Source organism: Aphidius gifuensis, linkage group LG2 (assembly GCF_014905175.1).
Source record: "Aphidius gifuensis isolate YNYX2018 linkage group LG2, ASM1490517v1, whole genome shotgun sequence".
NCBI classification, from domain to species: domain Eukaryota; kingdom Metazoa; phylum Arthropoda; class Insecta; order Hymenoptera; family Braconidae; genus Aphidius; species Aphidius gifuensis.
The window spans coordinates 9,870,555-9,886,849 of NC_057789.1; the positions used below are offsets into that span (position 1 = coordinate 9,870,555).

Here is a 16,295-nt window from a genome sequence, read left to right on the forward strand (position 1 = left end):
AAATAAGGTAATCAACTGTCAGAATCAGAATTTCCGAATTAACAGACGTACGACAGTATAATTTTATTTTGTTATTTTTCAATAGATAAAATCATTTTATTGATAAAAATTTTTGTTCAATAATGAATTTATAATATATTAATAATTATAGACATATTAGATTTTTTTAAAATTGATCATTTTATTAGAAAATTATTATTTTTTGGTTTTTTTATGAGGTTGAGGAAGGTTTTTATCAAATCCTTTTTTTTCGAAAATAATACATTTAATCAGGTTCCCATGTGTTTCCCACTCGAATTTTTTATCTAATATGACTGAAGTTATTAAAATATTATAACTTTATTATTGAACATAAATTTTTATCAATAAAATGGTTTTTTATATTGAAAAATACAAAATAAAAATATACTGTCATACGTCTGTCGGATTTGTGTCGGAATTGTGTCGGATTTACAATTCTCACAGTCGTGTGTCGGAATTGTGTCGGAATTGTGTGAGAATTGTAAAATCTCACAGTCGTGTATAGATGATTCTGACAGCTAACCTCACTTTTAATACATAAACATGAATTGAGTTTTTTCAATAAAAAATTATTTAAAAAAAATTTTAATGTGTCTTTATAAGTTTTATTTTTTAAATGCTTCTTATTATTTATTTTTGTGACTCAGAAATTCTTATAGTCGTGTGTCGGTTTTGTATGAGATCAGTGCACAAACCGACTGTCGGATTGGTGTCGGATCGGTGTCGCCATTTTCGCTAGGGTGTGCCTTAAAAAAATCTAGTGACGGCATTATGGGTTTTTTTTTCTCTCGATAACGGTTTTCGAGCAAAAAAATTAAATATCCGAATTTTTTGTCAAATTTTGAAGTTTTTTTTTTTTTTCTCAAAAACTATTATAGATAGGGGAAAAAACCCATTATGCGGGCGATAGAGTTTTTTCAGACGCATAAAATAAGCCTTATACGAAGTCTCTCTTTTGATTTTGCGTTGAGTTATTCATTGCGCCGTTTTTCAGTTTTTTTTCGGCGAGCCATAACTTTTGTTATAATTAAGATAGGGAGTTCGTATTAGGCTCAAATTATGCGCCTCGAAAAAATCTAGTGACGGCATGAAAGGTTTTTTTCTCTCTTAATAACGGTTTTCGAGAAAAAAAATTAAATATCAGAATTTTTTTTTTCAATTTTATAGTTTTTTTTTTTTTTCTCAAAAACTATTTCAAATGGAAAAGAATTTCGCAAAGCGGGCGATAGAGTTTTCTGAGACACATAAATTGAGCCTAATACGAAGTCTCTACTATGATTTTGCGTCGAGTTATTTATTGCGCAATTTTTATAACTAGTAAAATTTTCACATAAAAACGTATGTACTATTTTAAGTTACGTAATTAATAATTTAAAAATAATGAAATATAAAACAGAAAAGATTTACGAACAAAAAACCTCTGGTGATGAATACTCTCCGATGGATAGTTTAGACACCACAAATTTTTAAGTAAAAAAAAAAATTTTTTCAAAATTTACATTTTAATTTTTTGACTAAAAACTATTATCAATAGAACAAAAAAACCTATTGCGCGGGCGATAGAGTTTTTTAATGCGCTTCTTTTGAGCCTAGTACGAAGTCTCTCGGTTACTTAGTTCGTAAGTTATGAGCTTTTTTTTTTTTTCGCCGATGAATTCAAGACTGCGGCTGAGCCTATGGCTCCTAGCCTCCGTAAAACGGACCAAAAAATGTCATCATAGAGTTGAAATAAAATGTTTATGAAAAAAAGCTTTGAAAAACTCTATTGCCTTTTTTTTAAATATGAATAATGTTTTCGTTAATTAACGGTTAAAATATGTCTAAGCAATAAAAATAACAATGGCTCCTAGTGAGTATTGAAAATTTTCAATTTTCAACAGGTAACGCTGGCCACATGACCCAACAAATGTTACCAGGTCTTTTTTTTTTATTCAAATATTGAAGAGGTAGCTACTAAATTAAAATTAAATTTATTTCCATTATAATTTGTATTGATTTTATTTATATTTTTTCACGCTGTAACATGTCAGATTACGAGGCTGAAATTGACTCAATATTCAAAAATATTGAAAGCTTAAGTCATCTAAAGTTGATATATCGGGAAAATATTAAAAGATATCATCCCGACAAAAATCCTGAAGATAAAAGAGCAACTGAAAAAACTCAGTATTTCATGAATATATACATAAAACAGTATGAATGTATACATAAAATAGAAATAGAAGTGTTCAGCTGACTAGTGGTTCAATAAATAAATATTTATATAAAATTATATTCTGTGTTAAGTTTTTAAATTAGAATTTCATTTACATAGAACCTTAATATTATAACTAATCAATAAATTTAAAAATTTCTATCATATTTGTTAATGACTGAATGAACATAATAGTTCACTCGGAATGAGAGCGAAAAAGACAACTAGTCAAAAATATATTAATGCAACGAGAGATCTTTCAATTACTATTTATTAGAATTACTGAAGAAGTTTCACTTTCCTGTGCGTACAATAACACACATCTTTTTTTTTTTCCTACTATCGAGTATTTCTCAAATTAGACCAGGTTTAAAGTTCTGAAATTTTTCCTATATTATCTCGAGGTAAAAACAAGTCACCCATGAAAATTTGGGAATGGGCCGAGAATAATTACTAATTTTTTTATAACTGATTAAAAAAAAATTTTTTTACCAATTTTAAAATAATCTAATTTTAGAATAATCTAATAATGGTTTCTTGTAGAGAAAAAAAAAATAAAAATAAATGATATCTGGGCAAATTTTGGTTCTTTCCATATTTCGAGGGTAAAAGCTTCAAAAATTGAATTTTAAGCATCGCAGTTTTCCTATCTTTCCATCCTTAAATATAGGGAAAAACAAAATTCATCAAGATATCATTTATTTTTATTTTTGATTTCTCTACAAGAAACCATTATTAAATTTTTCTATTTTTAAAATTCGTAAAAAAATTTTTTTTTAATCAGTTATAAAAAAATTAGTAATTATTCTCGGCCCATTCTCAAATTTTTATGGGTGACTTGTTTTTACCTCGAGATGATATGGGAAAAATTTTAGAATTTTAAACCTGGTCTAATTTGAGAAATACTCGATAGTAGGAAAAAAAAAATTATTTTATGGTGTAAAAATGGTGGAAAAAAATTGAAAAAAAATAAGGTCGTTTTTTGGTCCAAAATACACCTAGAAAAAAATTTCCAAGTGAATCGGTAGGGGTCAGGCCGATGACTCGGTGATTTGACTTGGAATGCCCCATATATATATATTTATCTACAATTTTTTTTGTCTATATCTTTTTTTCATTATTTTTTTTTTACAATAAAACTAAAAAAAAAAGAAGTTATATTCAATGTATTTATACTTTGTATGTAATTATGTTAAATTTAAATACTCGTTAATTGTTTAACTATTATCTATTATTGTTATATATTATGATTATTTATTGTAATTTTATTTTTGTTCATAGAAACCTCTATCAACAGAAGATTGGAAGATAAAAATTTGCAAATTGATAGCAAAAAAACGTTTGCCATTAAATTTTTTTGACGATGAATCAACACAAGAATTTTTCAACGATCTCACTAATTCAACAATAAAGATGCCTCGTCGTAATGCTGCTAGACACATGGTAATCAGTGAATACGAAAGAAAAAGTAACAATGTGAAGAAAATTTTAGGCAGTAATTTATCAAATGTATCATTTACTGTGGATGGATGGACAAGCTTTGGTGGACGATCATATTATGGGATCACTGTTCATTTTGTTGGTAACGACTGGAAAATACATTCAATGGCTCTTGATTTTGTCCCTGCTCAAGGTGGACATACAGGCAAAGCAATTGCAAATTTGTTTTTTAAAACTCTTGAAGTATACCAAATTTCAAAGAAAGTTCAAGGTATAACTGTTGATAATGCTGCAGCTAATACAACTTTTATGGTAGAACTTGAAATTTTAATGAAAAATGCAGGTTATTCATTTAATCATGATGACCAACACTTTCGTTGCTTCTCTCATGTTTTAAATCTTGCTGTTCAAGATTTGTTAAAAATGATGAAGGTTCAAGCTAGTGTTGAGAATGATGAATTAAATAATATAACAGAGAATGATCTTCAAGAATTTTGTGAACCTGTTGAAGAATTATCTGATGATGAATTAGAAGAAGATCATGTATCAAGTGAACCAGTTACAGTTACTGCCATCACAAAGTTAAGACAAACATTTAAAAAAATTAGAAAATCAGAGCAAATTCAAATTTTATTAAAAAATTTTTGTGATGCAAAGAAAATAAAATATGCCAAACCAACCCTAGATGTGAGTACCAGATGGAATAGCACTGATCAGATGATTCAAGCCAGTATTAAAATGAAGCAAGCGTTAGACTGTTTATGGACTGGGTGCCATGATTTGGCAACTTTCAAACTAAACGATGAAGAATGGTCACTATTGATAAAAGTTCATGAGTTTTTGAAAGACTTTGAAAGTATTTCAACAATAATTGGAGGTGAAAAATATGTTACATTACCACTTGTTGTTATTGCTGTTAATATGCTGTTAGATAAAATTGAAACAGAAATGGTTGCTTTAAAGAATAAGAAGACTAAAAAAACAGAAGCTGATGAAATTTTAATTGTAGCATATGGAACTGCCAGAGATAAAATTATTAAGCATTATAAAAAAACAAATTGGATTTATTGTGTTGCTTTAATTTTAGATCCAAGACACAAGGTTGAAACATTTTCTTTCACCACTTGGGGAAAAGATTTAAAACTTGAATCTGTAAAAAAATTTGAAGAAATGTATAAAGAATATTATATTAACAGTGGAAAAGTAATTGATGAAGACAATAATGAAAAAAATGATTCTAACACCCAAGAAAATAACAATGATAGTAGTGGAAAAAGTTGTATTAATTTACAGTCAATTTTTGGAAATGTGACCAATAAAAAGCATTGGAAAGATGAACTCAATGAATATATTTCATTGAAAAGAGCTGAAGGAGATCAGGATATATTAGAATGGTGAAAAATGAGAGAAAATACTTTTCCCACTTTATCAAAAATGGCTAGAGACATTTTTTCTATTACAGCTACATCTGTACCTGTTGAAAGAATGTTTTCTCTTGCTGCCTTAATTGTTACTCATCTTCGAGGTCGTTTGAATGATAGATCCATTCAAGCATTACTTTGTTTACATTCATGGGCCTCTTGTGATTTAGAGAAGTCGATTGATGAACTATAAATTTAAATTTTCATATACCCGTTCTTACTCAAGTAAAAAAAAAAAATATAAAATGTATACGTTATAAAAAAATATAAAAGAAAAACAAATTAATTTATATGCATATGTTAAAAAAATGTATACCTATATTTAAAATGTTGTATTGATAATAAAAAAATTAAATTTACTTTTGTTCACTTTATTTTTATACAGCCGAGACTAGACGAGACTCTAATTTTTTTACTCGAGACGAGACCGAGACGAGACTGTTCTTTTGGTCATTTTTCGAGACCGAGACGAGACTCGATCAAATCTCGTCTCGTCTCGTCTCGTGTGCATCTCTAATACTCATCTTACTAATTAATTTTTGTTTGAATTAACGTGGATTTATAGCAATGATTAACAATTTAAGGAGGTTATGCACGAATTCATTGCGGGTGTTGCGGGGCGCTTTTGACGTCACAGACAAAACTGAAATCCGGCTACACTGTAAAAAAATAAAGTGAAAAGTGCCTGCGTCCCGTATACAATATATGAGACTGCGGGTATGTGTGTGTGGTTGATGCCACATCTAATTTTTGTAAATTTTCTAATTAATTACGCATTAATTGACCGATCAACATATGAAAATTTTGCGCGCAATTAATAAAACTTGGTTTCTAATATATGTGTGATTTTTTTCTAGACTTTTTCATCATTTTTTCTCTCTGAAAAAGATGGTCGAAATCTCCATAAAAGCATTGCAATGTTAAATAATATTTTCAATAATTAATTACAAAGAATTTAACCAATCAACATAAGAAAATAATTATACCGTTGTATTCAGAATGAAAAGATCTATCTGTGTACAAAATTTCAGAACATTCTCATTATATTTAAAAAAAAAAAAAGTGATAGATGCATAACCTCCTTAAAAGACGATTAAAATTTGAGTTACCACCTCAAAAATTTTCGTGTCAACGTGCTCTGAATAAACGTATGTGAAAATGGCTATTGGTATCCTGAATGGCTATCCTATCTACACTCAGAGAAGGATAAGTTAACAGTTAACATACCAATATGTTTACATTAAACATACAAAAGTTTAATGTTAAGATATATATATTAACAATAAACATAGATATCTTAACTGTTAACATACGTATGTTTATAGTTAACATACGTATCTTTACGCGGCCAAATATTTTGATGCGCCAGTCTACTTCTTGTCATCTTTTTTTTTGACATTATATTGTGATACTATTCTAATTGTAATATAATATAATATGTACTCGTGTTGTCATAAATTTATTTAAATTTAGTTTTTTTGTAAATTCATTCTTAATTTTACATTCAATTTTCATATTTACATACGTAAATGTCTTCAACTATCAGCCTAACCTTCAAATTGTGTCAATTACAGATATCTTAATAGTTAACATACGCATATTAACTATTAAGATACGTATGTTTAATGTTAATATATATATCTTTGATGTAAACTTATCAGCCACCACCCATTTTAACATGGCATATGTTAACATTAAACAGGATATGTTAACTGCTAACATATTCTTCTCTGTGTGCAGATGTCAAACGTCGTACCAATGGAACAAAATGATCTTCACGATATGCTGGACTGTGTTGACTTGCAAGATTACGCAACGATTCAACTGCTTTGTCACGTACAACCAAACTGTTTCTTCAACAGGTGCCAATGCTTCAAGTGGTGGCTAAAATTTATTATTTTCAATTACAATTGTAATATAAATAAATAAAACGAAAATTTTATTATTGTCTCGTTTACTTGAGTGTAATATTTTTTTTGCTCTTTTTTTTGACGTTTAAATGATATTCTTTCAAGTAGATGTATTGATTTTATAAAAAGAAAAAAAAAAAAAAAATCAAATTAATGGTAATGTGAGTATGTTAGTTTTCACATTTAAACATGTGAAAAACGAAACTAAAGTATGCTTGTTTTTATTTTTAATTAATTAATCAAGCTATAGTCTAATCAATACGTTTCTGGGTGCAACAGTAATTCCAGGAGAAATAGAGATCTCAACAAAACAAAGTTTTTTGCAGTCATGTTGGAATGTTAGTGTAATTAAGATGTGAGATAGAAAGAGAAGAAATATATAACGTTGTACTGCCTGAGCTGGTGAAAATTTTAAACTTTACCCCACCTGATATGAAATATATGTCTATTAAATACTGAAATTTCATTTGGGAAAAACCAGGTGGGGTCAAGTTTAAAATTTTTTTTTTTCAATAGTTCAGACTTAATTACAACGTTAAAAATATATTTCTTTCTTGTCTTTCTGGTATCACATCTTAATTAATATACACACAATTCGTGACAATTTCGAATACTTGACACTTTTTTTGTAAAAAAAACTTGTTTTTTTTTTTTTGTTAAGATATCACATCTTTTTGTAGAGTAAACAATTTATTTATGCTGTCAAATTAGTTTAGAGGTTATGTCATGCATATACAAACAAATAATAACATACTGCAGTGCAGCCAAAATATAAAAAAAGAGAAGAGAAGTAATTGTAAAGTTTTACCAACTGAACGGAAGAAATCTGGTCGATTTGATAAAAACGCAAAGACCGTAAATATCAATTATGCATTAAATATATATTACTGCAATGAAAAAATCTGATTTTTTTTTTAAAAAAAAGCTTGACATCGATTTATGGGATCATTACCAAACCTCAACATCCTCATTTAACTCTATCATATTTTAATTAAATTTCTAAAAGATTTGAGACGGAAGGGGACAAAATATTTGATGTATAATAAGGCACGGTAGTAGTAGTTAATCTCATCTCACACATATTCTCATCAACACATATATATTTCTTTCTCATACTTGACTCGAGGCACTACCGTGCCTCTTGATCTGAGTTTCTATGCATTTTCGAGGTTAGACAAACAACAACCTGTCAAAGTAAAATCACATTTTGATAATATATCAAGTGGCAAACACATGATACTCATCACTTGAATCAATTTTTACACCAATACTCGTAATATGTTCCGCATATATAATACGATTTTCTTCAAGGGAATTTCGTGAGGAATTCGTTTTTTGTGCCCATGAAAGTATATACTCAATAGTTAATAACATTTTTTTAATAAACAATAAAATTCAATGTTAATGGGATATACTTGGGTGTGTGTATTTAGTTTCTTTTTTTGCCAACTGCTTACAGCGATTGGCGACGCCCACAGTGCGTTTCCCAATTCATAACTTTTTTTTTGTCCTAGGTAACTTTGTTTGTTTATAATAAACTATTGAAGTCGCTATTTTTTTCGAGGTTAAACACGGTGAGATAAGGAGATTTTACTTTTCTTTGGGTTCAACTTAAACTTTCATACAAAACTAAAAGTTGGAGAATTCTCAAAAACTATCAGTCTGTAGAGGAAAAAAAGACAAATTTTTTCGTTAAGGTTGATTCCCAGTCGCATCACCGAACCAATATTTATGCCACGAAGGGCCCGTATATCAATAACGCTATGTTTTATTCCCGTGTCCTAAAATTTTTTGTGGCGCTACTGATGAAAAAACCAAGTTCTTTAGTAGTATGTGTGTGCGTGGCTACACACTAGCAAGCGAAGATTACATCGTTACGTCTTTGTCTAAATACATGAGTGGAAGTGAGAAACAATATTTTTTTCTTTTTTCTATCCTTTTCGCACTCATAGAAAATATTATGTTTCAATACGCCATCCGCCAGAGGTCTCAAGTTTACTCGAGTAACACGTTAAGCCCATTACTGTACATGGTTTACATGAAAACTGTCGCTCTTCTTTTTGGCTGGATACACCATATATAACATATATAAAGCGGTGTCTTCACGCTATCGAAATCGCATGCAACTTCTTGCAGTAAGATCATGCACGAAAAAATGGAACATGTTCATTGGCTGTCATCGTCTTGCATAGCTTTTTAAGGCTGATTTCCACCAAAATTCTAGTAATTATCTAGTGATGATAGATCTTGCAAGCATTTCTATAGCGTGGAGACACCGCTTGAGTTGTGTTCGATGGGTCGTCACCATCAGTCCAATTCACAGGGAAATTTTTTACAATTTAGGGCTTTTTTTGCCGGTGATGGCGCTTGTAAAACTTTTTTTATATAGATTTCACATACGAAAGCTCCACAAGCGCTGCCAGTGGAGGAAAAAAGCCCTAAATTGTAATGCCCAACACCCATATTCACAGGGCATTACAATTTAGGGCTTTTTTTATCCACCAGTGGCGCTTGTGGAGCTTTTATATGTAAAAACTATATAAAAAAAATTTTATAAGCGCCATCAGTGGCAAAAAAAAGCCCTAAATTGTCTAAAATTTGTCCAGCAAAGCTCGGGGCAAAAGCTCCACAAACGCCACCATCGGAAAAAAACGCCCTAATGAGAACATCCTCTGAATACGGGTGCTGTGAATACGGGTGCTGTGAATACGGGTGCTGTGAATTGGACTGCAGTGATGGGTAATTCGACGATTTTCGGGGTATCATACAATTGTACGCATGATACTACATAAAGTGTATGATGATAGTTGAAAGTGCCCTCTTTTTTTTACAAAATGAAGTGAATGATTTATTAAACTCACTCACACCACTACACATCAGCATACTGCAGTCCAATTCACAGGGCAAAATGAATTTCACACTTTAGGGCTTTTTTTATCCGATGGTGGCGCTTGAAAAACTTCTTGTCAAACCTCTATGCTGAATGTAATTCATGACTAGAGAGCTCATTTTTTTTGGTGTTACGTTTAGAGATGTAAAAATACCGGTATTTTTTTTTTCGGTATTAATACGGTATTTAATACGGTATTGATACGGTATCACCGTATTTAATACCAAATGGGTGTTCTGTATGTTAAAATACGGTATCAAACTGAATTTTTGATACGATACCGTATTAATACCAAATACACCCCTATAGATGTAAAAAATACGGTATCAAAAGTTCAACATTGAGTGGCGCTAGTGTCAATTTTACTGTCTGCCATCTTTTTTGTACCGAACTTCAAACATTTTTAGTATCAAAATAAATGAAGCGAATCAATTATTTAATTATCAAGTCTAAATAATTAATTATTAAAATTAATAACATAATTATTTACAGACAATAAACAGACAAAAAAATATAAACTAACCTCGTTTGCTCATGCCACAGTATATTTTTAATTTAGATTTAATTTGTGGAAATTAAATAATTCAGAGTCCTAAAATTAATCAAATATACGAATAAATTTTATAATAAAAATTACTAGTGTAATTTATAAACAATTATATTTATAAATTATTTAATTAAGTTATTACCTATATTGTATCATTTGTCCTATTTCTTTGGGTTTTTTTTCATCAACAAAAAAAAATAAATAATAATAATAATTGTTTCCAAAAATAATAATTGTACCGTATCTACTCACATCTCTAGTTACGTTGGATTTCACATCGATCATATGTATATGATTATGAGTTATGACATATGTATGTCTTTGTCTATTGTATGTATATGTCTATCATAACACAAAAAAAAATTATGCGTGTTGCGAGTACGCGCGAGGGAAGTGAAACTTTTTTTGGAGTGATTGAGGTTATGACTCTATAAGTTTCTTTTATTGATTTTTGTGTTGTTTTTGATCATTTATATTACGGTCGGTATTCATTTTATTAACTATTTGATATAAATTTTTTTTTTTGTTATGAATTATTGTTGTCTAGAAGGATATCGCTGTGAACGTTTAGTACTTGATAAAATGGTAGTTTTTTTTCCTGTAGTATTTAATCAGTTGAATCAGGATGGCAAACTTGAGTCTTGACGACTGATGGACTTAGATTGGTTCTTTTTTTTTCAAGCATACCTATTATAATAAACATTAGTTTTAGTATTGTAATATTTTTGAATTACAATTAAGTCAAGAATAAGTATTAATATTACTATTTTCGTTTTCATTATTTTGATCAACATTCAATTTGTTGGGATCATTATCCATTTTAGATTCATCAGGGATTTGTGATGATAATGACAATTTTTTCGTCTCTTCACAACGTTCTGCGTTCATATTGAACAATTCTAAAAAGAGATTAATATAACATTTTTTTATCGTAATATTTTTATATATGTACTTATGAATTTAATTATTATATTATTATGTATTCATAAAATAATATAGTAATATAATAATATAATAATAATCTGCAATAATAACTCAACATTAAATCTGTGTAATACTCATCATCAGGTTCCTAGTACTTCCACTATCACTTCACTAAACTATACACAAAATATAAATTATAATTTAAATAATAAACTTAACCTTGCTGATCGACAACATCAACTCTTGATCTATTATCAAAATGCTAGAAGCATAAAAAATAAAAAAGCTAAAGATATTTATCTACATTCACTATACTCACAATATGTTTTGAGCTGGAGCAGGTGGACTATAATTTTATTAAAGTTTATAGGATCGCAGAGTTGAATCAGGATAGTGTGAAGGTATTAATCAGGTTAGGTGGTAATTGGTTTGAGTTGGAGGTTGAGAGTAGAGAGCTTACTTTGGAGTTATTGAGCACATTAGATTAAATAGTCATATAAATAAATAATAACACTAATCATTTATTATTTAATAACTAATTTATTTAATACCTAAATTGAGTTGGATTAATTACACTTGAAAATATATGTTGAGTCGATGCGAGTCGATGAGCTGTTGAAGATTACGCTAATAATAATAATAAGAGCTAGAGAGAGAGAAAAATATAAGAGAGAAATAATATTAGTAAAAAAATGGTTGACAATCAATCTTCCATTGATTGTCAGTAGATGGCCACAGTGACATATGACCATTTAGTCAGAACATTCTCCAGCCTTGACAAAGCTTGTCAACAAATCACTCATCTGGACTGACAGGCAACAGACATAATTTGCTGATTGGTCTTTTGAATGTTGAGGTACAGGTCTTGATGGTCACAACTCTGACTAGACCATCATCACCTGGATGAAGTTGTATGACCCGAGCGAGCGGCCATTTAGTTGGTGGAACTCTTTCATCCATCATTATTACCATTGAGTTGAGTTGGATTGAAATGTCTGATGTGCACCATTTGGTGCGTACATGAAATTGTTTAATATAGTCATTTGACCATTGGTTTCATAGTTGTTGACTATGTTTTTTTATCAATTGCCATCTTGATAATTTACCATCATTAATATCAATTAATTGACCCTCAGGTATAGCAGTCATTGCTCTACCTATCAAGAAATGTCCAGGCGTTAATGCTTCTAGATCATTTGGATCATTTGTCATTGGACAAAGAGGTCTTGAATTGAGTTGAGCTGATATTTGTTTAACTAGTGTATCAAGTTGATGATACGTATATAGAGTTGCTCCCATAATTCTTGATAAATGATGTTTCATTAATTTAACACCAGCTTCCCATTTTCCACCTTGATGTGGTGCTCCAGGAGGATTTAAGTGCCAATTTGTGCCTTCAAGGCTGAGCTGATGAGCAAAGTCACACATGTAGTTTGCTTGACTTTTAAAGGATTGAAGCTCTTTTATTGCACCAACAAAGTTGGTACCACAATCACTATACAAGTTTTTACATACTCCTCGAAGTGATGTAAAACGTCTATATGCTGCTATGAACTCTTCAGTAGACAATCCATTGACTACTTCCAAGTGAGTGGCTGATGTTGCAAAGCACACAAACACAGCAATATATGCTTTATATGTTTGTTTACATCTGCCAAGCCATTTTTTTAATATAAATGGCCCAGCAAAATCCACACCAGTATTAATGAGTGCTGGATTCGGATTACATCGAGCTGGAGGGAGTTGTCCCATGAGTTGTTGACTGACCAATGCACGTTGACGTGTACAAATAACACACTTCCAATAAACTGATTGGAATGGAATTCTTCCACCAATAATCCAATACTTTTGTCGAGCTGTTGCTAACATGAGTTGTGGTGATCCATGTAACGTGGATTTATAAGTTGATTCCAATATTAATGTTGTCAGTTTTGACTTAATTGGCAATATAATTGGATGAGTAGCTGACTGTGTTAAATTTGCATTATTTAACCTGCTGCCAACTCTTAATACACCTTCTTTATCTAAATATGGTGTCAATCGTATCAATGAGCTTGACTTTGGTAATTGTTCATGATTTTTTAATGCTGATATTTCATGTGAGAAATATTGATGTTGTGTATGTTTGATAAAATATAATAACGTCGTATCATATTCTTCTGTTGTAATTACCAATTCTTTTGGAGTTGATGAAGTCATTTTTGTCTTATGTAAAAACTTAAGACACCAAGCACATACTCTCACCATTTTACTTAATGATGAGTGTTTTACAAGGAGTTGTTCAAGGATGTTGTCTGTATCTTGCTGAGTCGTGACTGATGCTGTTAGCACAGGTTTAATTTCGATGTCGATTGTTTTATCACAGTGAGTTGCTTGTAGTGTAGGCCACATGTCTTGTTCTTGACAAAGCCACTGTGGACCATGCCACCATAATAAATTGGTTGATAATTGTTTTGGCTGCAAACCTCTTGATGCCAGATCTGCTGGGTTATCATGACCAGGTACATGATGCCATTTAACAGGAGTTGTTTCAGAGTTGAATGAGTTCTTGATTAATTTGAGTCGATTGCTGACAAATTGTTTAAATTTATCAGGATCATTTTGTATCCAATAATAAACAATTGTTGAATCTGTCCACAGGTGTACTGGTATATTATTGAGTTGAAGACTGAGCTGGATTTGTTTTATACTCTGTACCAATAAGACAGCTGCAGATAATTCAAGACGTGGAGTTGTAATTCGAATCTTTTTGTTCTTTGAGTTGTTTTGGTGTTGTAATGGTGCTACCTTGGATTTGGCTAACACGAGTGTTGACATTATTATGTTGTTATGTTGTTTAACTCTTAAATAAACAGCTGCACCAAGAGCGACATTGGAGGCATCAGAGAAACCATGAATTTCTACTGATAAGTTATCTGGAGCTGTGTGTAACCATCTTGGTATTTTTAGACAATTAACGTCTTGTAAGTGTTTGCAGTATGTCTGCCATTCGAGTTGTAATTCATTGTCAAGCTGCTCATCCCAGTCAACACGTTTATTCCATAATTTTTGAAGGAATATTTTTCCAGTAACAATGACTGGCGTGATCCAACCTAATGGATCAAACAGTTGTGCAACTTTTGACAACACTTCTCGCTTTGTTGCATTGAGACGTGTATTATTCGAGACTGATGGTGAGCTGAATGTAAATGTATCATCTTTACGATGCCATTGTACACCGAGTTGTTTGAATACTTCAACATCTTGTATATTCAATGTTGACGATTGCTCTCTATCCTCAGGTGGTACTACATTGAGAATAGTATCATTATTTGATAACCACTTTTTTAATGGAAATCCTCCGGCCTTGAACAGTGCACGTAACTGTTCAATTTTTTCCATACACTCTAATGGTGTATTGGCACCAGAAAAAATATCATCAACGTATGATTCTTGTGATATCACTGAGCTGGTTAAAGGATAATTTATACCTTCATCCTTTTCGAGCTGTCGAAGAGTTGCCAATGCTAAAAATGGAGCTGATTTCAAGCCATATGTTACAGTCTTTAATGTGTAACTTTTGATTTGTTCAGTTGGAGTTGGACGCCACAGAATTCTTTGTTTTTCTTGGTCGTCTTCGTGAATGAATATTTGACGTAGTTAGATCAGCTGATGAGTCGTGGAATGCTTCTTCTTGCATCCAGAATGATTTTACGAGTTGAAATAATTCATTGTCACTTGACATCGTGAAACAATGGCGAGTTGGTTGATAAGTTGGTGAGCAGCTTGGATCAGTTCGTCCTGAAAGGATCCAACCAAGTTGTGTTTGTTGAGCTGTCAAATGGTTATTATTACCAATTTGTTGTACAACACCATCTTGTAACAGAGAACCATATACATCAGCACCCAATAGTACGTCTACTTTTGCTTGCTGATAATACGCTGGATCTGCCAGATTGATGCCTTGGAGTTTATTTTCATCTTGAATTTGTATGTTAATTGATGGTAATAAACCAGTCAACTTTGGTAGTATGTAGGCATATACTGAGCATGTGTAATTATTGTAGCGTGATTTTATTGTTAAAAATACACATCCACGTGATTGTTGTGATTGACCTGCGCCAATCCCAATGATTGGTGTATTTGAGTTGTAACGTTTTAAATTTAATTGAGTTACCAAGTCTTCTGAGCATATGGAGATCTCAGAACCTTGATCCAATAAGGCTCGCACTTGGATCAAATTATCAAGGTTATCTTTGACATTCACCAAAGCTGTTGCTAATAAAACACTTGGTCTTATTGGTGGAGTTGATGTCTTCATAATGTGATTGATCGATATTGCTTGATTTTTGGCCATTGATGAAGAACGTAAAGTTTGAGCCTTCATCATAGGCATGAGTTGATGTCATTGTTGTTGTTGCTGAGTTGAATTACTTGTACCAATTATTGCATTATGCAATGAGGTATGATGAGCTTGATGACATTTAATGCAACGTCGTGAATTACGACATTCATCTGAGTTGTGTTTGCCAAGACAATTACGACACAAAGGTCTTGGTTTTCTTTGATCAACATATTTTAATTTCTCACAGTCAGATAAATTTAAATATTCTGGACAATCTGAGATGAAATGGAGTTGTTCACACAAAGCACATGGGTATGCACTAGATTTGGGTGTCTTTTGCGACATAGCCATTGAAGGTCGTTGCTTTGCACCAGAGTTTGACGAGTTAGACACTGATGGTGTAAACACTGATGTGTGATGAATTTTACTTGGTGATGTTGATGACGTTGGAGTTGGTTTCACGTTTTGTGAATGTGCTGAGTTGCCACGTAAAGTTCTAACTCGAGTTGTAGCGAACTTTTTGAGCTGATCCCATGTGGATGGGTTGGTGGTTTCGCCTTGATGTTGTTCCCAATAATGTAATGTAGACTTATCCAATTTTGATTCAAGGATGAACACCAATAA

At 31.2% G+C, this 16,295-nt stretch overlaps 1 protein-coding gene across 1 annotated transcript; it reads right to left on the reverse strand.

The window, feature by feature from the left end:
* Positions 1-11,030: 11,030 nt before the first annotated feature.
* On the reverse strand, positions 11,031-15,647 carry LOC122850345. The gene is made up of 4 exons (XM_044149502.1): positions 15,042-15,647; positions 12,454-14,890; positions 11,188-11,322; positions 11,031-11,110 (listed from the first exon to the last, which is right to left on the reverse strand). Exons 1-4 carry the CDS (start codon positions 15,645-15,647, stop codon positions 11,031-11,033), a joined length of 3,258 nt encoding a protein of 1,085 aa, XP_044005437.1.
* Between the last annotated feature and the right edge of the window lie 648 nt (positions 15,648-16,295).

Coding starts and splice junctions, on each gene's coding strand:
- LOC122850345 (XM_044149502.1), bottom strand. CDS start 15,647: ATGAAGACATCAACTCCACCAATAAGACCAAGTGTTTTATTAGCAACA. Junction 14,891..15,041: donor ACAATGAATTATTTCAACTC/GTAAAATCATTC, acceptor TACACATTAAAG/ACTGTAACATATGGCTTGAA. Junction 11,323..12,453: donor ATTAATTGATATTAATGATG/GTAAATTATCAA, acceptor ATCTCTTTTTAG/AATTGTTCAATATGAACGCA.